The sequence below is a fragment of the Glycine soja genome, unplaced genomic scaffold, assembly GCF_004193775.1.
Source record: "Glycine soja cultivar W05 unplaced genomic scaffold, ASM419377v2 tig00104511_1_pilon_84547_1256723, whole genome shotgun sequence".
Taxonomy (NCBI): domain Eukaryota; kingdom Viridiplantae; phylum Streptophyta; class Magnoliopsida; order Fabales; family Fabaceae; genus Glycine; species Glycine soja.
Window position 1 is genome coordinate 655,685 of NW_021144441.1, and position 25,946 is coordinate 681,630.

Genomic DNA, 25,946 nt, shown 5'->3' on the forward strand with positions numbered 1-25,946 from the left:
CACCAACTCCCTCGACAACGAACCCTTGACCGACATTATTATTACGTACCTCAAAAAAATTGATTTTCTGGCTACTCGGCTGAGAGTGAAATAACAGTATTCGACTTACAGCAAAGAAGTGAGAATTAGGGGCGAAGAGTGAAGGGGGGACCTCCCCTTATTTATAGGAGTTGGGCTTGGAACAAGGCCCACACAATTGACATTTTCCTACCGTTTGATCAAAACAAATCTACGATTGACAATGCGTGGCATTTGGATGCCAGACGTGGGGAGGTGAAAAGGCATGGAGAGCAACTGTTACACCCATGATATAATGGTCACTTCATGGCAATAAAAGTGCATAACTATCACATGAAATAATTGTTCTGACATCTCATAAAGCCCCATTTTTTGACCGAGGCCAAAAAGGGGTTGGGGGGCTAGTAGATGAAGTACCCGGCTAGGCCGAAGAGGCACTTAGCACTCTCGAATCAAAAACACCTTTCGGCCATGTATCCATATATGTTGAACAGTACATCTCGACCTTCAACATGTTCGAGCATTAAGCACCATTCGGCCATGATTATTACCACTAAATTCGCTTAAGGGAAATTAATCAATTAGAAGTAGTAAAGCATGATAAGAAGGAGTATTACTCAGCTGGTAATCATAATGTGATAGGACCATAAACCCCAAACCCAACAAGGTTAGTATAAAAAGGGATAGACCCCTTAGATAAAGGATTGATTCATTCTCACATACTCACTATATATTATTAATAGCTCTGAGTGAAACCCTTACTCGAGCGTTGGAGTGCCTTTTGTAGGTACTCTCCCCTTTACTATGTTGAATACTTATTCACTCGAGACCTTGACAAGGAACAACAAGCAAACAATCCCTCGTCTCTAAGACCCTTTGGCACAGTAAAAGATCCTTTGGCAAAAGGACGAGTACCTATTCCATTTGTGACATGAAAAGCCAAAGTAACAATTTTTCAGCGTAAAAAAGTAATAATTTTTTTAATTTATATAATTAAAAAAATCTATATTTGAGTCAATGGTAGAAGTAGAAACATAATGAATAGAAAATGACTAAAGCATTTCACATACCTCATTCAGATCACAACATAAAGCTATTTTTTCTACTTGTGATCAAAATGAAAATAATTTCATTACATTAATGGAAATCTTCTTTGTATTGATTATTATTACTAGATAGAAAAATTTAAGCTACCACATATTATATAATGCTTATTTGGTCCACTTCATAAAAGGCTTGTAGAGTTTACATATTTTAATAGTAATTATTCATAACTGAAACAAATGTTATATACTATACAGTGAGAAAGGTAACTTTTATATGAAAATAAGATAAGAAGTAAATATATATGATATGACACAAGGAATAGCGACTTATTTTTCTTAACCAAATAGTGAAGGGTTCGAATTCACGTATCTTATGTGCGCTCATGATCCGTAACAAATATTAGTCACTGTTTTCGACAAAAGTTACTTCGTACCAATTAGAAATGAGAACAGGATGGATCGGGCATAGAAAATGGTTTCTCGTGGATACTTCAAATTTCAAAAGGTAATTCTTATAAAAGACATTTTATCAAAAAAACCCTTTATTTGCATTTTTGTTATATACATAGTTTGAAGGAACATTGTTGGTAAATTATTCTATGATATTGCTATCAATAACTCATGGCAGATCTTTTTATATTAAATCTTTGTAAATAGTAAATTGGAAATATAGATTAATGAATTTTAGTTCACACGATATATTTTTTTATTATTTCATATTAAGGAGTGTTAAGTTTGGTTGCATCCAAGTCACATGTACTGTACCAGACAGTTAAGTCCCTAAGGTTTTGATGTTAACAAAGTATAAATTTCATGTGTTATCGTTTCATGTTTAAGCTATAGGTTTATCTATCTCTATGAGATACAAGCAAAAAGAATGAGAAGAAAGACTCTCGATGATAGCTGAAGTATCAGTCATTGGGCGATACTGCCTCAACATCTAGTCCAAAGAAGACAATGGAACGGTTATTAGATCCTCAAGAACTAAGAATTTATCACCAGAAAGTAACGTCCATGGTTCAATAAGTTATACATGTCATAGCACACAAGAGGGAAACTCTTAAATTGTCTTGTCTTACATTCTTAATTCCTTTTGTCCTTTGCTATTAACATTGTATTTGAATCATACACTAAAAGTCAGCTCTAAGCACAAGGCGACACTGACAAGATGTACTTCTATGAAGATATGCTATAAAAGATGTTTGTGATCCCCACACTCTCTTTGCACAGTAGTGTGCCATGTGTAAAGCGCCCAAGCTATTAGACAACAACTAGCTTATATCTCTCAATGGATTGAGGCTCTGAAGTCTATATAAAGCTTGAAGATGTTAGTGATGAAGTTGTCGAATCACTAGAGAATCATCCGAGTCAAAACGAACAAAGTGTTGTAACGCTGCCAATTTAGTTGGACAAAAGAAACTTGAGCAAATTGAGTGAACCTTAGCTCTGCTAAGTTAACAAGTTTCCATTGTATTCAAGCTTATTGTGTAAACACTCTTTGAGTGATTAGAATACATATTCTATCAAACATTTATTATTTGTGAAAGCCAAGAGTGGCTTTGTGAAAAAAAATACTTGGGTCTTAATCTCAGGGGAAATAAGGGTAGTGACAAAAGTGGCTTTGACAGTATTTGTTGTAGCCAAAAGTGACATGAAGAATACTTGGTTGTAATCAAAGTTTTGATTAGTGGAACCCTTCAAGTTTTGAAGAAGAAATGGGCATAGCCCAATTGTTAGGGTGAACCAATATAAAACCTCTATGTTTTCTTTACTGCTTTTATATAACTAGTTCTTTTCTATAACTTACTTCTACACTATTGTGTCTAGGTTTTGAGAGTTCTATCTACCCTCATCATGTTTTCAAACATAACAAGGCCTCGTATGGTTTAAAACAAGCTTCTCCAGCTTGGTAAGAAACGCTAAGTTCATTTTTAACTAAAAATGGCTTTACAAGAGGAAAGGTAAATACTACTCCGTTTAGCAAAGATTATGTTAGTTGATTCCTAATTGTTCAAATATATGTGGATGATATCATATTTGGTGCTACTAATGACTCTCAGTGTGAGGATTTTTTCAAGCTCATGCAGGCAGAGTTTGAGATGAGTATGATGGGAGAGTTAAAGTTCTTCATTGGACTTCAAATCAAGCAAACAGATGAAGGCATATACATACATCAAACCAAGTACATGAAGGAACTTCTAAAGAAGTTCAAGATGGATGATGCAAAGCCAATAAAGACTCACATGCATCCAACCACTAGATGAAGACTCAAAGCAGGTGGACGGAAACACATACAAAGGAATGATAGGATCTCTTATGTATCTTATTGCGTCCAGACCTGACATTATGTTCAGTGTATGCCTCTGTGCCAGATTCTAAAAGGAATCCATGGAATTTCATTTATCTGATGTTAAATGTATATTTAGATATTTGATTGGAACTCCTAACCTTGGTCTGTGCTTTAAGAGAGAAAAAACATACAAGTTGCTTGGTTATTGTGATGCGGATTTTGATGGAGATAGAGTGGAAAGAAAGAGCACCAGTGGAGGGTGTCACTTCATTGGTGGATGCTTGGTTTCTTGGACGAGCCAGAAACAAGGGACAATAACTCTATCAACAGTAGAGGCAAAGTATATATCAGGTGCAAGTTGTTGTTCTCAACTCTTACGAATCAAACATCAGCTTGAGGATTACAACATGTTTGAGAATAAAATTCCTATCCTTTGTGATAATAATGTTGCTATAGATCTTTCTAAAAAACCCATCATTCATTTATGTGCCAAACACATAGATATAAAACATCATTTCATAAGGGATCACGTCCAAAAGGATACTGTGGAATTACAGTTTGTATCCATAAAAGATTAGCTTTTTATTTATTTACAAAACCCCTTACCGAGGATAGGCTAATCTCTTTAAGAGAAAGGCTTGGCATGTTCCCTGTGGAATGAATTTTTAAATCCATGTGAAGCCATAACACATCACTAAGCGTCCAAAGGACCTATCGTCCAATGAGCTTAGTCAGTATTTGTGCACTACACACATGCGTCTAATATATGGACTGGGACCCTGGATGCAAGGTTAATGAAACACATCATTTTGAGTGTACTTGTGCCGAGTCGCCTGAAGAGGGCTGGATCCAGTTTGAAAAAGCCCATATCTTTTCAACTTCCTCCCATGATCTTTTCTCTTTCTTCACCTTAAACACTTAACCATCATCATCACTCATCATTACGTCTTTTCACAATCAAACCCTCTGTAAACCCCTTGCATTCTCTCTTAAAAACCTCTCTGCACCCTAACCTTTCTTCTCTCAGTTACCCAAAAGTCTCCTAACCCTAAGAATGGCCAAGAAACAGAACCAACTCCAAGTTGTTCAAGTTGCACCAGACTTCAGGAACAATCCTCCTTCTGCATCATTTGAGGAAGGTTCCCCTGTTTAGATTACCAGAATAGCACTACTTATCACTCTCACTGGGGAATTTATGATGAAGGACAAGGAATCAAGAGTCCACATCGAGCATCTCTTCGACATCAACTCCCTGGTAAACATCGATTATGTCATCAAAACTCACCTTTTGTTGTGTGGCATCCATCACTTCTTTGAAGACACCAAAGTGATAGTGCTTGAACTTATCTGTGAGTTTTGAAGGACTACAAAAATTTACATGAATGAGGATGTTGGAGGTTACTTTGCTGGAAAAGTACTTGGAATACAAGTGAAGTTGTTGTTTGAAACCATTGCTTAAGCCATTGGCTGCGAGCATCGAGGAACCAAGTTCATGAATAGCTCGGGAGATAAACTAGAAGATCACATCGAGCGCTCTTCATGGGGACCCAACTGGGCTAAGACTTCTTGATGCAATGGGACATTGGTGAGTAAGGCAAAGATCTTCCAGCAGATAGTCAACAAGGCTATTATTCACAAGAAAGGATCAAGGGACTTCTTGTCCAATGCTCACAAGTTCATTTTGTATCATCTTATGGAGGGCATTCCCTTTGACTTGCCCCAGATTCTCTTCACTTGCTTTGCTACTGAAGTGATGAAGGACAAGAGCATAGGGAAGGATATATACCATGGTGTCGTCCTCGCTAAGGTATTTGAAATCTATGGAGTTATTAGAAAATTCTTGTATGAGGCACTTGTAGATGTGCAAGACAAAATCTACCTGGACGGGGTGATTCGCCCAAAACAGAAAGCCTTTAGCCAAGAGAACATCTCCAAGATGAGGCTCATTGATGATGGATCTTTTCAACAAGTTCCCCAGGTGGATGACTCCATACTTGCTAACCTTCGATAGAAGTTTGGACTCAACACTGAACAAAAGGATAAGTTGGACGCAGTTTCGGAAAAGGCTACTGAAGAAGAAAGGGTTGACGCAAAAGAAGAAGTTTCTCAACCTGAGTAGAGGACAAAGAAAATGATGGATGCACCTACTCAACAACATCCACCTCCTACTCTCATTGCTTCCAAAGTACCAGGTGTCATGGCAATATCTCGAAAAGGCCTGCACCTAAGAAGCAACAACAAAATCCTCCGTTCACTGCCCAATGCCTAAGGGCACTCAATTAGATTGAGAGTGATGATGATAGGCCCTTGGTCTTCAAGAAAAGAAAAGTTGCACCACCTTCATTTGAGACCTATGTGCCTCAAGTGAAGAAGGTGAAACCAACTCAACAGGCTTTTCTTCCCCTCCTACTCAAGCAAACGGGAAAAAAAAAGGAGCTTAACGACCAAAGCGTCCAAAGGGTGAACAATCCTCCATTCAAGATGATGTTTCTACTAACCCCCATCCAGTTGATATTCAATCAATTCGTCAACAGACTTTAACTATTCAACAGTTTGAATGAAGCCTTCTATGAATTGAGACTATACGTCTCAAGAAGAAGAAGTGAACTGAGTCCACTGTTGATATAAACGACGACATTTAACATGAAGATCATGAATCACCTCCATCTCCTATCCACCTTGATTGATTTCACCATCAAGGCCCTTCTACCATAGATCTGAATCTTTCTACTGAATTCATTGCAAGGTTGTGTTTTCCTATTGCCTTTTTATATGAGAATGCTTACAACATCTAAAGAAGACTAGAAGTAGAATTCCAACCCTAGATTGATTGGACCCAATTCCCTTTTGACATTGAAGAAAAGGAAGTTATGTGTCCTCCATCTAAAAATAGAGAACCTCATGTTGCATCCATAACTTTTGAGCAGGATCCACCAACAGGGATAGAAGTTCCTCCTCCTCCAACATGGAAGCGACTTCACCCCAAGGTGTCCAAGCCTTCATCACCAACAATAAAACACAAGATTATCTACAAAATTCCTTCTAGAGCTTGCAGAGAAAAGGTCAGCTATGACAAGGACACCATTGGTTGGTTTCACAAGATTGATGCACAACAATTTGATCCATCTTCTGATGATTTCTTGCCTCCCTTTCTCTGTACAAAACATGTCCAACTTTTCACTCCCATGTCTAAGTTTGTTCCTTTAGACTATGGCCATCAAGCTCTCCCCTTTACTAAGGATGATGTATATAATGTTGGCATGGCAATGATCCAATGTGGGTTGACAAATTAATGGCCAAACTATCATCTAACTCTACATATCCGTTGCACAACTACTATTAAATTAATGGCCAAACTATCATCTAACTCTACATAATGATATATTAAGGTTTAAAAATAATTTTAAAATAATTAGGGACCAATTTATCTTACAAATATATTATTTGATGATAAATAAATGTATTTAATTTAAATTTGAATTTGATTTGTATGTTTTGATGACATGTGACATCCGAATCTTAAAAAATTGTCTAGCAGCTTCGTTATGTGTGATCCGAATATGTTTTTGGATTTTCAAATTTATATAGTATTTTTTTAAAACAAAGTATTATAGTAGTATTTATGTTTTATTAGATTGTCAAATAAATGTATAATACGAGACTATACTCAATTAAATTAAAACGTAATTAAATGCTCCAAGTGTATACGTGTTTTTTTGTGGACCTCCAAGTATATATATATATATGTTCATCTCTTCTAAAGCGAGTAATTTATTTAAGAAGGTAAAATAAGTAATTTCAATCTGATAAAAAGGACAATATTAAATACACGTATAACAAAATATACACGTTCTATAATATCATTTCCTAATTTTCTCATTAACTACTAAAATCATTTACTTGATCTTTACTGATTATAGAAAATCCAAATCTGAAAGCAGCAGATTTTTTTTTTTTTTTGACTGAACTGAAAGCAGCAGATAAAGATACAAATATTAAAGTTATTACCTATGCTGCCATGCAAATATAAGTCCAAGTAAAGAATTTTTATAACACTATGGGGATGGGGTATTGCAATATCCTTATTACGTAAACCTTTCTAGATGAAACCGCCCATGTTGCATACTTTCCCAATTGGGCTTGGCCCACAGTTGAGTTGACAATTTATATAATTAACGTTAATCAGAAAGAAAATGAAAGGGAATCAAGAATAAAAATGAAATAACGCTCTTAAAAAATTAAAGATTGAAATATAATTTTTCTCTTTGTATTTTACTCAATTTACAACTTTAGTCTTTTATTTTAAAATAAAAATATTTTAAAAATAAATAAATATAGACAAAATTGAGAATGTGATCAAAATTATGAATTTCATAAAATAGGAGACCATGTATTTTGAAATATAAAAACTGAAATTGCAGTTTGAGGGGACCAAAAGTTGTATTTAAACCAAAATTTCAAAAAAAGTGTTTTATTTTATTTTAATTCGTAGAACTGAAAAGGAAAGGTCAACTCTGCATACCTTATCTCTCGGTCATTCACAGTTGGTTTGATAAAAATATAAAACGAAATATATGTTTTGATTCCATGGCCTGCAATACAGCTCCTTTGAGTTGTGCGTAATTTGCGCTTCTTTTATGATCTTATTAAACCCTTTTCTTTAATTTTTTATTTTTCTCTTCCAATCAAACCTTTTCTCTTTTTTATTTTCTTCATCTGCTTTCTCATATATTTTTCTCCTTCCAAAGCAATTTTTTCTTTGCTTTTGTGCCCACAAATTCAGTCTTCCATAAACTCTCTTTTATCAAGGTACGTTATCTATACGTGATGCTTATCTACTTTTGTTTTTGTAAATTTGCGTTTTCTTTTTAATTTTACTTCTTTCAATTTAAGTTTAATTTGTATCAAGAATCACTTTCTCCTGGACCTTCGTATGAAGTGGAAGTACTTATCATTGTGTCTCTTGGTTGCTTTTCTCTTTCTTTTCATCTTTGCATAACAAAGGAACATTATTTTTTGGTTTTTAAAAGAGTTTATAGGTGATGATCACAATCATTTGCCTAGTACTTTACGCAATTTAGTGCTTCTTTTTTGTTCTGTTTTTTAGTTTTCCTTAGGTATATACCTTTTTCCCTTACAACTCATTCAAACAAAATTTCTGATGAATTTGGATGTTTTCCTCCAATTATTAGGATTAGATGCCCAATGTCCTTGCTTATTTGGGGGGAGCTTTTTTTTTTTTTGGTTATATATATATTAGAGACAGATGGAGGGAGTTGGTATTCGGTTGTCTTTTAAACAGAAGTTTGATGAATTCATCCCAATTTCTTTTTTCATTTTTGGGTACATATTCGTGACAATTTCTTTACAAGAAGAACTAATAAGACATATGGGTCTTACATAGGAAAGTGAAGTAAAATGAAACTAATATAATGCAACTAAGGTTATGTGAAGTAAAATGAAACTAATATAATGCAACTAAGGTTATCTATTTCTCCAATATGCACAGTTGAACGGGTCTTGAAATATTGTAATAGGATTTGTCTCTTCAAAAACGAGAATCGCACTTTATACAATAGATGGATATTTAAGTAATTTTTTATTTTAATCTTTAAAATTATAAGTATTAGCCCCTTTAATGAATTGACAAAATTCTCATTTTGGTGTCCAACGTAGAAAGACATTCATGTATAAAAAAATAAACATAGAAAGACATTCAGTTTAATTTTGATTTAATAAAATGAGAAATTAAAGTCACCCACACTTGAGTAAATGTTGTTTGATGTGAGTAATTTGACCCTTTAATTCTTTAATCAAAGTTGTGAGACCAATTCTCTCTTGGATATAGAGTCATTAATATTTCAAAGTATTTTACTTTTTAATGGATTGATGAAGGAGACTTTATTAGAAATCATGAATTTAGGTACCACCTAAATCATACCCAAGAGAGATGAATTTGCAATTTTGTAAACTAGAAAGAGTGATTAACTACCTTACATATATATTTTTTTACAATGTGTAGGTTCTTTCAAGAATTTCTTGGTTGAGAGACGATTAGCTAACTTACATATTTCTTTTTTTACAATGTGTAGGTTCTTTCAAGAATTTCTTGGTTGAGAGACATCTAAACATATGGCAACAAAAGCAAAAGATAGTTCTATTGCTGGGAAGAAGAAGGCCCCATCATCAAATTCTCACACGACAATCACCGAAAGGACCATCAAACCATCCGTAACAACAACTACAAACTCCACTTACAAGCCCAACTCAACCTCATTAGAGAAAAAAATCCCCAACTATCTCAAGCCCACAAAAACCTCATTCCTTGAGTCCCCCACTTCCAAACAACCCAAGAGTGGCTCACCCAGCAGTAAGCCTTTTGTTGCAATAAGAAGAAGATCTTTGGACAAACCACTTTCCTCTTCAAACTCGACAAGATCCTTAACAACTCCACGTAGATCTTCCATTGGCCCAATTAACAAAAGCATTGTCCCTTCCAAACCCATCTTAGCTAGGACCACAATTTCCGCTAGTGATGGAAAAACCAAGCCATTAGTCACAAAGGGCACAAAGAAAACCGTCCCTACTAATACTACTACTTCTACAAGCACTAAGAAGGTATTTAATAAGGATCATGCTTCTTTTAACTCAACAAAGAGCACTCCTAAAGAGACTACAAAAACTTCAAAGGTTGAAACTGAGCAAGTTAAGGAAGTTACAAGCCAAGAAGTTGAAGTGATAAAAGTGGAGAATGAAGAACAGAAAGTGCACGAGGTTGAACATGTGAATGATCATGTTCCACCTGATGTTGAATCTGAACATGAGATTGAACATGTTCAAGGGCTTGAGAACTCGGATCCACCCCAATATCAAGTTGATGATGAGAGGGTCATATCTACAGTGTCAGAAACTGAAAAAGAGACACTAGAAGAGAAAGCAAAAAATAAGGAACATGAGTTGGAGGAAGATAATAAAACAAACCAAGATGAAGGAGGAAACAATAATGAGAGTGATCACCAAGAAAATCATGAAGCAAAAGTTGTTGTTAACGATGAAGATGAAGGTGAGGGTGGTGAAATTATAAGAGAAGATTACAAAAGTGAGAACAAGAACAATGGAGAAGAGGCAATAGAGGAACAAAAGGAAGCAGTTGAAAAAGTAGAAGAGAACAAAGTTGAGGCAACACCATCAAAGCAACAATCAGGAGAAAGAAGACATGGGAAAATGGAGGCTCAGGTGTCCAATGATGAGATTGAAAAAACTGCCAAGCTTTTGGAGGCAAGGAAGAACAAGGTGAGAGCATTGGCTGGGGCATTCCAAACTGTCATTGATCACCAAACCACATCAAAATGAAGCATGCCAATTACATGTGTTGAAACTTTATGCATATAAAAGGAACAACAGTAGAAAAAAGAAAAACAAACCAAAATCAGAAGATGGAGAGGTGAAGAAGTTATTCTGATGTGTACATGGCTTTCTCGTTACTAAAATTGAAAAGTGTTGCCTTCAAACTTAATTGATTTGTTAACTTGGATTTTAATTCATTAACATCTGTAATTAAAACCATTGTAACATGCATATATTATTCAGTCTTTGGACAATGTAATAGCTCTCTTCCTTTTATTCTTCGTTTCTTTAAGAGTTAAAAGCTTTCTTGCGTTTGATTTACCAGGCATGGTTATTAGCTACAATAATTTGACTATTGTTATAGATATTCTTGTCTAGAAACTCTCACATTACACTAAAGTTGATTTTCTTGAATTACATTTAATGTACAATTTCAAAATTATTATGGTCGTACTTGTACTCTTTACCCTTGCAATGAAGCTACCTAAACTACATTATACAACTTTATTAATTAAGTATATGCAATGATATATAAATAACAATTAATTCGATTCATCTACAAAATTTATTAAATTTTCAATATCTTATTTTCTGAAACTCTAAAGGAGTTGTGTGAGAATAAACGCTTCATCAAAATGTAATGGTGTGGAAATTGGTAATGATGCAAAATAAAGTCAACATTCTCAAAATCAATATTACAAAAATAAAAACAAAACTTACTCAATTTTCCACATAAAAAACGTTTAATCGTTCTTAAGTATAAAATTGAACATAATATATGAGTTATTATAAATCTTCTAATACTTATCTTTGATTTCTACAGATAAAAAAATCCATAACTTTTTCTTGTAGTTTAATAAAAAAAAATGAATTCTTAAAACAATACAAATGAAACAAATTTTCTCAAAATCACTTTTTATATAATTATCTAAATATAGACTCATTTTATTAGATTAACTATAAAATAATTGACAATTCATGGAGTCAAAGTGGGCTTGGAAATGGAAAAGGAGTGAGATTTTCTTTGTATACCCAACATTTTAAGTGAAGTACCTAACATTTATACCTGATATTTTGGCATTGACATTTATACGGATTTTCAATCCGTATACTTTTTTTAATTTATCAATTAATAAAATAAGAATACAATAAATTTTTCTCATTTAAAAATAAATTAATATTTTTGTTGTTATTTTATTAATTTATAAATAAATATTGTTGTATATTTTTAATGTGTTTTTATTTAATTAATTATACTTGTTTTTTAAATTTGGTTTTTAATAATTAATTTATTCAATAAGTAAATAATTTAAGAATTTTTTTTATTTAAAAATGAATGTATAAATATTATTATTATTTATTTTTAAAATATAATCAATTTAATTATATTTGATATTTAAAATAGTTATTTATAAATTTGTTAAAGATCATTAATTCCAAATTTTTTATAAGTATATATTGTACAATTTGGTTTAACAAGAAAATCCAAATTTGTAAATGACAATTTTATTTATTGATATAGTCATATAAATATTATTACACTAGTATTAAACATTTATATAAATAGTGTTTGAAAATATAAAATTGAAATTTCTTTATTTGTTTATAAATATTTAAAAGTATTCAAATACTAATTTGTAAAAAAATGAAATAGTCATTTATTAGAAATAAAAAAAATTGTACTTAGATTTTGATCATATATTTAAGTTTACTAGAATTAGTGATGTGAAGTCTATAATTTTTAAAAAGAATTTATATATTGATTTATGAATATATAAAAGTATTAAAAAAGTTAATTAAAAATAATAAAATATTTATTTATGAATTATTAAATAGTAATTTATTCAATATTTTATATTAAATTTATTTATTAGTCAATTTGTTAGTTAGTTTATGAAACTCAATTATTATTTGAACGATGACATTAATTGTTATTATTGTTTAAATGTGTGAATTATGGTTAGAACCAGAGGATTACGTCGAGCTTTAGGAAGAGTCTTAGGGACACAAGTTAATGGTGATGTGGATGAAGCCCCTCAGCGTCAAGGGTCGACAACATCTACACGTAGACAACGGGCAGCTACACCTGTTGCTTAGGATGTTGAGTATGTTGATCATGCAGCTGACAAGGTTCATAAGTAGCCTCAGGAGTCAGTTACTAATGATGTACCTGCTAATGCCCAGGGTTTCCCATGCAGACCCCACAATACATCATTTTGACAGAATACATTCATCATGTGACAACCACAGTTTGGGCAGGAGAGGTACTTATTTCTTGAATTATATAATATTTTCATAACTATTTTTCATTTAACTTGAAGTGATTAATATTTTTTTTCAGGAACGTCCTGAGTTGAAGTTGTCCTCTCATGGAAGGAATGTACAAAAATTTGGAAGGCCTGCTCCAAAGATTGAAGACATAGTGGCTGCCACAGGATTAAGTCCTCTAACTGCATGTTCCTTGAACACTAGTGACAGGGGACTTATATATGCTTTTGCGGAGAGGTGGCACAAAGAAACTAGTAGTTTCCATCTTCCGATAGGAGAGGTCACTATCACCCTCGATGATGTGGCATCGTTGCTACATCTGCCCATTACAAGTGTGTTTCATACCTTTGATGCTCTTCATGTAGACCAAGCCGTGGACTTGTTAGTTGAGTTGCTTGAAGCCAGCACACAAGAAACAAAAGATGAGACATTTCAATTTCATGGGGCATATGTTCACCTAGCCTGACTGTGAGACATTTATCGTAGCAAATATGATGCAGGACAATGGACCGTAGCAGCTCGAGCATATCTTTTGCATCTAGTAGGTTGCACATTGTTTTCTAATAAGAGTGCCACACATGTGCATGTGGTATTCTTGGATGCATTTCATGACCTTAGCCAAATTGGAAGCTAGTCATGGGGAGTGATTGCACTGGTCCATATGTACGAGAATTTGAATGATGTGTCAAAGAGAACCGCCAAGCAACTTAAATGATATATCACACTATTATAGGTATTTATAATTTCTTTTAACTTTAATTATTTGTTTGGTAGTTTATATCGACTATTGATTTGAATTTCTTTTGTTTTTTAAATATGTGCAGTGTTGGACCTACGAACATTTCCCTATTGTTGTTTCGTGTGTTGCTAATGAGGATTATCATGAGATGAAACCACGTGCTTGTCGTTGGAAGTCTGGGAAGGAATTACTGGTGTCAATGTATCATTAGCTATTGAATAGATTGACATCCAACATTGTGTGCTGGATTCCTTATGGTGACCACTGTGCATTCAGAAAATTTGAGTTGATCTTCTTATTTTTCAGACAAATCAGATGGGGTCCATCTATTGTGATACACCGACCAAAGAGAGTTATGTGACAGTTTGGTTATGTGTAGACCATTCCTCCTCACTCCGCTGCCCTATCTTTATCTAAAGAGGAGATTGACGATAGATGGATGCAATTCTCTGAATACCTTGCACCGGTGGGTCAGATTTGTGTTGCTTCTAGATAGTGTGTAGTAGACAACATGGAGTGGTTCTACATGATATCTCACCCCCTTCATGAGTTTGACACTGCCTGGGGATCCTACTAGACATCCACCCATGGTGCACGATAATAAATTTATTGAACTAGATCCTCCTCAACAGCCGGTTGCCGCAACGACTATGCCATAACCACCTGCACCTGCACCTACACCTGTTGATGTAGACATGCCTCGACATGCAGTGGTATAATATATTTTGAATTCACTCATTTTTAGTCATTTTATGTGTCATGCATTAACCATGTGTTTGGATAGAGAATTTTCAAAATGCCAAAAAAATTGAAATGCAAGTAATTCAATTGAAAGCAATTAAATTTCATTCAATTACAAAATAACTTGTTTGGATTATTTTAGTTTTGAATCTATTTTCACATAAATTCAAAATTGTTATTAATTACTGATTTTAAATAAGCCTTTTCTCTCTCCCCACTTTCTCTCTGCAACACAACACGCTCAAACACTGAGCATTGTTGTAGTTGCATTGTTGCACCAACACCATTGTATTACAAAAAACTCCACCATAGTGATTTCTGGTTAGTGGTGGTCTTTAAGCTCAAGAAGATGATAAACGGAGGTTCACTGGTAATCTTCTCTCTTTATCGGTGGTTTGGTTCAACTCTTTCTACTGCCGATTTGGATTCCATGGTGGAGAGTGTGGAAATGATCATCGATGGGTTGGGGCTCTGGCAGAGATGATCATTAGCAGGTTGGGATTCCAGTGAGGAAGGTTCGACAAAGAAAAACAACAATGGATGATCAATTAGAAAGGATAGGGAAGAAAATACACATACAAGAGGAAAACATCATCGAGTTTGAGACACTCTTCTATTCATAAATGAGTAATTTTAGAAATTCCACCTCTTTCAGTGGAATTTCAAATTCCCAATTTTAACAGATTAAAATTCCCTATTAAAATGACAGATATTCAATTTCCTTTAAATTATTATTCAAACACTAAATTTAAAATGACAGATATTCAATATCCCATTTAAAATGAATTACTCTGTTAAAAGTATCCATCCAAACACAATATAAATGTTTACTTTTTACCGTATTGTCAATGTCGTAGGAGGCTTGCCAATGGATAGCAGAAAGTTTGGAACGCTTGATCAACATAAGGATAGTTACTGCTGGAATTGAAGCATACACTATAAGGAGTAGTGCTTGAGAATTTTCAGGGGTGTGACTGAACAATGGAATGTTTATGTTCAGTCGAGATGAAGGCGGCATACGTCGGACGCATGAAGATTCTTAGGATTGTTTAAGTTTTACAGGAGTTATTTATGCAATATGACTAAACAATATTTATTATTTGGTGTTATTTGACAAGCTATTTATTTATTTTTGTTTATGTAATATGAGAATATTAAATTATGACCTAACTAGAATATGTTAAACCCTAAACCAAATGAATTAATCCCTTAACCCTACATACATAAATCATTAACACTAAAACCCTAAACCCTAATCCAAATTAATTAATCAAATAACCCTAAATAAAAACCCTAACCCCTGAGCAGTAAATATACCCTAAGTAGTAGATGATTTGCCCAAACCCCTTAATCCACAAAAACAATATACCTTTTGATGTTTTGCCTTTTTTCTAATTTGATTATTTGCACAGTAGATAATTACATAAAAGAAATAATTATATGAACATCCAATGAAAGACACATTAATTATTACATTACATGACAATCCCATAAGTATTTCACAAATATGTATGTTACAAACATTGGCTTAGCAATAACTAAATGTTCAATCTTCTCCTAAATCAAAAAAGTGTGTTGTCAACCTCATCAAATTTGTATACTGTTGCATTATACTAATATATGGTGTAGGCCACTACTTTGCTTGATAATGACAATGTGTAGACCATAACAAAGTTGTTGGTGGTAAGGGACAACCGTCTCTTAGAAATACCTGTTACATAGGCACATACACATTCAAATGACCACAACATATTTTATTACATAAATTACACAAACAAGATGATCAAGATTTTATCTGAACAAAATGATTGTCATACACATGACTAATACATATAACGTGATGTACAGAACAATCTTTCGGTGGTTGACTTCTAAGAGGAAAAACGTCATGCTTTATTGGAGAGAAAAAGAAACGAGGATGTCATTATACCTTGATGCAATCACATATCCCATGTCGGTTATATTCATCCACTTATCTATGGTAACCTGCATGTAAAAGTATTAATTACATTTATTTAAAGCAAAATTAATCCATCGAAATGTAACAAAAAACTTATATACCATGGATAATCCATCAAAAAGTAGCAACCACTTTAACTCCTCAAATTTGTCTATGCCACTAAGCAGGTTGATATACTCATCAAACCATTTTGTAAGTTTTTTAAGCAAATGGTTACTAACCAAAGACCATGAATTTTCACCTATACCTAAAAAGACAACAATTGCATGATATCCACAATTATCATCAGGTTTGACATCGACAATGTTTTCAATGAAATCATGAATGCATAGATAAAATTGACCCAACATGGGCATGCTCCTTCTTGGTTTTGGTTGTTTGGATGATGATGCACTTTGTTTGACTAAAGAATTTCTATTTTGCACAGATGGTAATGCATCCACATGCTCCCAGTAAGACGGATCACACTTTGTTGATCTTTGATGTTTGGTCATCGATTTCTTTTGAGCACCTTTTGTTTTCACCTTTTCTGAAGGAGCACACACAGAATTTAGATCAAGGTAGGAAATTTCCTGAAGTTTACTCTTTAGAGTAACTTTGCCACAAACATCAAGCTCTTTAAACTGCTTGATTATGGTTTCCATCTCTTCATTTATGCTAACTTCAGGCTCAGATAACCCTTGGTTTGAAAAACTTAGCCTCCGACAAAACATATGGATTATGTTAAGTGTTATGGTACCAACAATATATCTAGCTAACTCACATGCACATGGAAGATCGTGAGTAGTTCTCATTACATGTCCACAACGAGAACTATCAATGCCAACATAATTTACACGCTCAAACTCAGCAGCAATCTGATTTAAAGCATACCTTGATACCATACTAAGTAGTTTCTTGTATAAGGTAACTTTAAAAATATGTCCAACCACATGTGTACTTGTCTCAAAAGATGTCTTAATTTCAGTGTTCTGTAGCATGATCATGTTGTTAGTGGTTTCCCCAACACTACATAGGTCTCCAAGGCTTTTCTACAATAGTCTCTTTAAGGCCCAATGAGCAAACTCAACCCTACATTTGAAATATCAAACAAGTAAACAAAAAAATTATTTTTATCCATTAGAACCTAAACCCTAACACCAACAAATATTTACAACTTTCATACCTATTAGTTGTTGTGTTTCCTAAGTGCATCACCTTTTTTGTCCAGACTTTAACAAATTTTTCTTTATGAGGAACCAACCATGTTTGTTTCACATAGTCAACAAACATTGGTCATGGTGAGAAAGCAATTTCAAACTTCATAAGGCAGTCATTGAACTCTTGCTCAGAAGGACAATCCACCAAACTCCCCCAGGCTTCCATGCATAATCCCATGCATTTTTTTGACCTACAAGGGTTTTACATTTTGCTTTCACATTCTTATCATTGTGAAATCGACACAACAAATTGGTAGACTCAAAGAAAATAGTTTTCACTGCATTCATCAATGCTAGATCTCTGTCGGTAACAATAACTCCAGGGAATGCACCACGTCTCAGAAAAATACCTCGAAACCGTTCTAGAGTCCAAACAACATTATTTAGACGTTCTCCCTCCAAATAGAAAAAAGCAACTGAAAATGTCATCTTTGTTGGTGTCACACCAACAATGTTAAGTAACGACAGCTTGTACCTATTTGTTTAGGTACTATTTATGAGAAATATCAAATTATAGGCATTGGATAATTTGACTGCATCAGGATGACTCTAAAATATATCACATACAACATCTTCATCCTTCAATCTATGTTAATGAATATACAGATCTCATTCAAAAAGCTTCATTAGTTGTTGCATTTCAATATTACTGCCTCTTATGGAAGAATGATATCCATATCTTGCATTGTATACTTGCTTCATTGTTGTATAATTGTTGGCATTGTGCTCCTCTAGTGTTAGAAGAATATTTCTTGGTTTGACCATTGACTTTTTCATATCACGAATAATAATATTCTCATCCTTAGTCAGTTGACCAACATATGGATGTCCAACTAATGACTTAGCCAATACATGATTATGACTCCCACATATTAACTTCACTATCCATACTTCACCTCCCATTACTAGTTTCGCTTGTAGCTTAAAGGGACACCCACATTTTCTACTTCCAGTAATTGTTCATACTAAATCTTTCTTCGTGACCCTATATTTTTCACTCATTTCACAACCAATTAAAACAAATGAGGTCCTTCCTTTAATTCCAATATATGTGTCTGACCTCATAATCATCTTCACAAAACCAATATCATACGCAATAGAGTGAGCCCAATGCAAAACATCATCACGGGTAACAAACATCTACAAAGGGGATAATACATGTTTAGTCTTCAAGGGACACTCATTTCCTTACTTTAACAAAAAACAAAACCATATTAGTACCTGAGAAGTATTGAAGGCATCAAAACAATCAATATGATGAAGCACACCAGGTTCCTCTCTATTTTCTTCATTCACACCAGGTTCCTCCCTATTTTCTTCATTCATATTAACTTCTTTAGACATGATGTTGTCATACATCCACTGATCTTCGTCCATCTTAATAAAATATTTTAAAAAATTCAATGACAAACATACGACCCCTAATGACACCATACATATACTATCACACAATTTTTTAATTATTTTACTGCATTTAATAATATAATATATTAAAATTGATAAGCATATATATTAAAATTTACACTTGCATAAACTACTATACAACAAAATTTTATTATTTTTTTACTTCCATAAAGTAGTTAACTTAATAATATTGACACAAAAATTATAAATATTTAAATACTCATCTGGTACTAGCTACCAAAAAAAATATCAACTCTTTTAGGGACTAATAGTTCTTCTACAAAAAAGGATTTACTTGATAATGGTTGTCATAATAAAAAAACTTCAAGAATAATTATGGTCTCATTTAACTTTTCATTTCCTGAGGGAAATTCTATTAATAGGCCTCTTATATTCAATGGTAAGGGTTATCACTATTGGAAAACCCGAATGCAGATCTTTATAGAAGCCCTAGATTTAAATATATGAGAAGCCATTGAAATTGGTCCCTTCATTCCTACAATGGTAGTAGGAAATACAACTATAGAAAAACCTAGAGAACAATAGGATGAAGATGAAAGAAGAAGGGTTCAATATAATTTAAAGGCAAAAAATATAATTACTTCTGCATTAGACTTGGGTGAATAATTTAGAGTTTCAAATTGTAAAAATGCAAAAGAAATGTGGGATACACTACAAGTAACCCATGAAGGCACAACTAATGTCAAGAGATCTAGAATAAACACTCTCACACATGAATATGAATTGTTTAGAATGAATCAAAATGAAACCATACAAGATATGCAAAAGAGATTTACACATATAGTTAATCATCTTGCATCATTAGGAAAAATATTTCCTAATAAAGATCTCATTAACAAAGTGTTGAAATGTTTAAGCAGGCAATGACAACCAAAGGTAACTGCAATTGCAGAATCGAGAGATCTCGCTAACATGACTCTTGCAACTTTTTTTAGAAAGCTTCATGAACACGAAATGGAACTTATGAGACTAAACCAACATGAAGAAAATGACAAGAAAAATAAAGGAATTGAACTTCAAGCCTCATCTTCTATTCAAGAAGAAAGTAACAAAGAAGACTTAAATGAAATAGAAGAAAATGATGATTTCAGATTTTTTGTGAAGGGATTCAATAAATTTCTTAGAAACAAAGGAAATCAAAGGAGATCAAACTTCAATTCAAAGAAGAAAAGAGAAGATTCCTCCTTAGTTCCAAAATGCTATGAATGCGATCTACCTGGGCACTTGAGATTTGATTGTCCTATCTTTAAAAGAAGAATGGAAAAATCCGACAAGAAAAATTTCAAAGATAAGAAAGAAGAGAAAGCATACATCACTTGGGAAGATGATGACATGGATTTATCAAGTGATTCAGAAATTGAAATCATAAATCTAGGCCTCATGGCCAAAGATTATGAAAGCGGAGAAGAGGTAATGTCTTCTAACTATGACTTATCTATTTCTTTTGATGAACTCCAAGATGCATTCAATGACTTGCATAAAGAATCTGTCAAACTTGCCAAATTAGTTTCATATTCTAAGAAAACTATTTCAAGTTTAGAAAAGGAAATTTTGAAATTAAATGTAGAGTTAGAAAATCTTAAATCTGAAGTTAAAATTTTAAAATCAGTAGATAAAAACCAATCTTCTACAAAATACTTAATATAAGAAAACAATAAAGCATCTCATTCATGTGAATGTTGTGATAAATTCAAAGAAGAAATTGTAGATTTAAAAATTGATCTTGCCACATTTACTCTTGGTAAAAATAATTTAGGTATTATAATAGACAAACAAAGATGTGTTTTTGATAAGGCTGGATTAGGATATAATCTTGAAAATCAACAAAAGATGTATAAAAATTTATTTGCCTCCACTCAAAAGACTAGTTCTCTCTTCTTAACATGCTTTTACCGTGGTAAGAAAGGTCATAGTGCATCAACATGTTATATTAGAAAGAATGGTAGTATCATAGGAAAAATGGTATGGGTTCCAAAAGGATCTTTAGTCAAAACCAACATTCAAGGACCCAAGAAAATTTGGGTACCAAAATCAAAATATGATTATATGAATGATGGACTCCTTGAAGCAAAGTTGATACATTGATAGCGGTTGCTCCAAACACATGGTGAAAGATGCATGAAAGTTTATTCATATTTCTCCCAAAAATAATGAACATGTGACCTATGGAGACAACAACAAAGGTAAAATTTTTGGAGTTGGAAAAATAGGTATGAATCCCTCTACCTCCATATAAAAGGTTTTACTTATTGATGGTCTTAAGCATAGTTTATTAAGTATTTATCAATTATGTGATAAAGGCCTTTTGGTATCATTTGATTCGCATATTTGCTTTTGATGAGACTAAATCTATTAGGCCAAGAAATGATACTTTGAACGGTATGACATGCTCTACTCTCTTAATTCATTATAACTTGCTAAATGTTTTTCTTCTCTCTGCTCATGATTTATTTTTGATGTTGACAAAGGGGGAGAGATAGATAAAAGATGAGATAGTAAGGGGAATTGTCTATTTTTATTGAGACCATTTTTTTATATATGAAATTTATGCAATCTTCAACTGTTTTACATAAGCAATCATTGCAAAATCAATGGGGAGTGACTACACAAATAGATATTCTTTTTACTCTTAACCTACAGATGGTTGTCATCATCAAAAAAGGAGAGAATGTGAATCATGCAGGTTTTGATGATGCCAAAAGAATTTAATTGATAACGGTTGTCATCATCAAAAAGGGGGAGAATGTGAATCATGCAGGTTTTGATGATGCCAAAAAAATTTTACTTGATAATGGTTGTCATCATCAAAAAAGGGGGAGAATGTGAATGTATGAATACAAGTTTTTGATGATGCCAAAGTATAATCAAACAAGATTGCTTCAAGAAACATTCAAGGTTAAGCAAACAGAGATTGCTTCAAGATTAAATCAAGACCAAGAAAACAAAGATCAAGAAGAAAGTTAAGTCTTAGTCTATCTTTGTTAAAAGAGTCTCTTAGTGATTACAAAGGTTTGGCCTCACAACATAGTTTTTAAATTGATTATAAAAAGGTTTTAAAATATTTTTAACATTTTCTGAAAAATGCATTTCTCCACTAGTAATCGATTACCAGGCATACTAGAAGTAAAATTATTTTAAAAAGCTTTTTCAGAAAGTTTGAAAATTGAAAATTGAAGTTTGAAAATTTCATAAAAGCTTTTTGAAAAGACACATCTCTTCAAACCATTTTGAAAAGGCACAATGGGCCTATATATATGTGTTCGAAAAGCAAAAGAGAGATTTTTCTAAGAGAACTTAATTGTCAAATGCTCTCTAAACAACTATTGGCCAAACACTTGCAAATCTATTAAGAATTCTTCTAGGAACTTCAATTTGTATCATCTACTCTAAAGGAGAGAAATATTTATGTTAATCTCATAAACTTAGTTGTAATCAAGAGACTATTTATCTCTTGGATTGTGAGAATCTTGAACACAAGGGTGAGGCAACCCAAGGTGTGTTCAAAGTCTGTAAAGGATTTATAGAGATAGTGAAAAATCTCAAGTGGGTTGCTTGAGGACTGGATGTAGGCACGGGAAGTGGCCAAACCAGTATAAATTGAGTTTGCATTTCTCTCTTCCCTTATCTCAGTTATTTTATTGCAGATTACTTTGTCTTGCGTAGTTAAAAGAACATTATTAAAATGATTGTTTCTTCTTCTTCTGCATTCTGAACCTATCATATATCTTTAAAAAAGGGATTAAAGTTTGCTAGTAGAAAAAATTGAAACTTAATTCACCCTCCTCTTAAGTTATTGAGGCCACTTGTCCAACATAATAGTCCTTCTAAAAAAACATATATACATAAATAATTGCCTACAAATTAGTTATAAATATCAACTCTTTTTTATTACAAATTATGTTGCAATAAATTACTTATGAATTACTTGTTAATATTTTTGTTATTAAATGTATTTCATAAATTTATAAGGACTAAAAAATCACTTTTAAAATCAAATGACTAAAATAAAATATAATTGTAAATTATTTAAAAATAAATACCACTTTCAAACTATAAAAAATAAAAGTTACAAATTATGAAACTATACCATACATATTATAAATAATAAACCTAATTATATTAAAAAAATAATAAAACACATTTTATAATAAATTTTTAAAAAATGTTCTTACAGATTGATAAACCGTACAATTCGTATGATTCTTATAGATTGACATTGTCAATCCGTAAGTTTCTTACGGACTAATAATCTGTAAGTTAAATACAGATTACGGATTGTCAATCTGTATATTTTATACGAATTGCAAATCCATATAAAACTAGATCAAAGTTGTAGAAAAATTTAGCGTACCTTTGTCATTAATAGCTACACCAACCACCACCACAACCACCATTTGTCAACGAACCACTGTAACAAATGCGCTCGACCAAAGAATCACACAAGAATGAATGACCACCTCTAACGAGAATGAAAGCAAAGAACAAGATGAATGGTGCGTAAAGAAGGAAAAGGAAGAAGAAGAAGTAAGCATAGGGCTAGTTTTGGAATCTTGAAAAATTGTTGGGTGCACAAGAAATTTGCTTGGTGCACAAAGCAATTCCCAAGGGGAGTTATTTCAATGGGGGCAATTGCTTCCTGCATCCCATTCATTACTTCCTGTACCTCATGGAAATTTTAAAACAATCTGAATGGGCAAACATGCCTTTGAGTGTTTCTTTCTTTTCTTCTTGCATCTAACGAAGGCAACAAACAAATGACTTTAATGATCGGTGAAGGAAATACTTCCATAAAAGGATTTCCATAAGGTTGATTTTAAACATTCTCCGGAATACATAATCTAGAACAATCTTGAATACTTTTGGAAATGCTTTTCTACATTACAAAAAAAAAATTAGAGCAATGGTAGACAAACACTCACTTGTTTTAAATATCATCAACACCTCTCATTTCTTTCTCTATATGTATCTCTATCTTCTTATCACATCATAAACCCTATTATACCTATATTTTTCTCTCTCTTTTTTCTCTCTTTATAGGTGTATTATAGCATAATGATTAATAGGTGTCCATGAAACACTTTTCAAAAAAATTTCTTTAAAAAATGTTTTTCCTTAGTGGATAAAAAGTGAAAGGCGCATAAAAGGTTCAGGGAAATCAATTGCAATAGCTCAATTGGTTGAACATGGTGCATGAGTTCATCATAATGAATTGTTGTTAATACTAGAGTTGAATTCTAGTTTCTACAAATGCACTCATGCATTGAGTCCATTTGGTGCCTCCCCCCCCCCCTTTTCAAGGATTTCATAACTCGTTAAACACACCAATCACTTTTGAAATCATCATAAAGGCATACACCAACTTCTCAAGTTTCAAGGACATTTCAATAATAGCAGTTAAAGCACAAGGAATCCATACTCAATTCAATTTTTAACTTATCAATGCTTAGTAAAAGTAAATTCTCCTAATGCAACATTAAAACATACTCATGTTATTTCAAAAGTCTTCTTCTATAAGGAAATTCTAATTCAAATCCATTTAGAAGTCATTCACAATAGATCTAGTAGAGAGTCATGCTAATTATGCTTAAGCGTGATAGTTAGGCTTAAGCACCCATCAACCTATGCTTAAGCGCCAATTACTTCGTGCTTAAGTGTTGGTGCATCACAAAAGCAAGTTGCAGGTTCTAATCTTGGTGCTTAAGCCTAGGTTAACCCGTGCTTAAGTGCCACCATACTTAAGTCTAAATTTACTTGCACTTAAGCCTTAAGATCAGTCTGCCACTTCCCTCTTCAATTTGCGTAGCTTAGGCATAAGTTACTTCTCATATAAGTGTGACCAACTACAAAACCTCAAAAAAAGGGTATTTTCATCTTCCTTGGCTTCCAAATCAGTCTTAATCGAATCTTATTCATAAGAAACATGTTACCACAACATTAAATGTAAAAAATGACCAAAATTTACAGGTTATAACAATCTTAGCACGAAATTTAAAAGAGAAGGAACCTAAATGTTATTTATGGAGAACAAACTTTCTATGCTCCTACAACACATTTAATGGAAGCTACTCCATACCCAAGTAAGGAAACAAGAGTAAGAAGGGTTAAACTCCTCCATACCTTAGCTTGATGCACGAAAATGATGAAGAATGAGTGGTTTGAAGCTTCAAGACTTGAGAACTAAGCAAACCAAGCAAGAATACTTTTTCCTCTCTTCTCCACAAGCTCGGCCAAGGTAAGAAGAAACGAAAATTGTAGCGGTTCAGATGGAGGGTGTTGTAACACCCTGAAATATTACTAGTTATAAATCGATGTTTAATTGTATTTATTGTGTTATTTGACTATATGGTTGACTTGAATGAGTTGAGGTATGGCTTGAATTAGTCATGTGTGAATTTCTTGATGTGGATGTTGGGTTAGGTGGAGTTTTGTTGAACTAAGTTGAAATTATGAGATTTCAGATTTTTCCCAAACCTATTTCAGTAAAATCGTGATCCCGGATTCATTAGCCGTTGGATCATCTTCAAATTTTGTCTGGGGCTTTCTAAGACATTTTTCCACAATCTGACCGCTGGGATTTTGAAAATAACAACTTTTTATGTCTCGCTAAGGGCAAAGGGCGTGCTAAGCACAATTCCAACCCAAGAGAGAATTGCTCTGAGCGAGCCATCGTGTAGAGGAAGTTGCGCTGAGCGAGAATTTGCACGCAGAGTGGGAAAAGTGGACTCCCGCTTAGCGAGATGAGCTCGCTAAGCGATATTTGCAGATTATAAATACGTTCCTCAGCGTGAAAAACACGATTTTTCACTCTCCTCTTCTCCAAAACGCCACCCAAACCCTAACACCTCCTTCTCCACCACCCATGACCACCAGTGGCCACCATGAGCCGTCGTTGCTTGTTGCCGAACCCCCACAC

At 33.4% G+C, this 25,946-nt stretch overlaps 2 protein-coding genes across 2 annotated transcripts; both read left to right on the forward strand.

Moving 5' to 3' along the window:
- The first annotated feature begins 8,007 nt into the window (after nt 1-8,007).
- LOC114404547 lies at nt 8,008-11,002 on the forward strand. The gene is made up of 2 exons (XM_028367454.1): nt 8,008-8,163; nt 9,447-11,002. Exon 2 carries the CDS (start codon nt 9,487-9,489, stop codon nt 10,705-10,707), a length of 1,221 nt encoding a protein of 406 aa, XP_028223255.1. The 5' UTR covers nt 8,008-8,163; nt 9,447-9,486; the 3' UTR covers nt 10,708-11,002.
- Nucleotides 11,003-12,715: 1,713 nt separating this feature from the next.
- LOC114404576 (protein MAIN-LIKE 2-like) lies at nt 12,716-13,435 on the forward strand. Its single transcript, XM_028367478.1, has 3 exons — nt 12,716-12,806; nt 12,886-12,965; nt 13,043-13,435. The coding sequence occupies exons 1-3, from the start codon at nt 12,716-12,718 to the stop codon at nt 13,433-13,435; spliced, it is 564 nt and encodes a 187-aa protein (XP_028223279.1).
- Nucleotides 13,436-25,946: the final 12,511 nt, after the last annotated feature.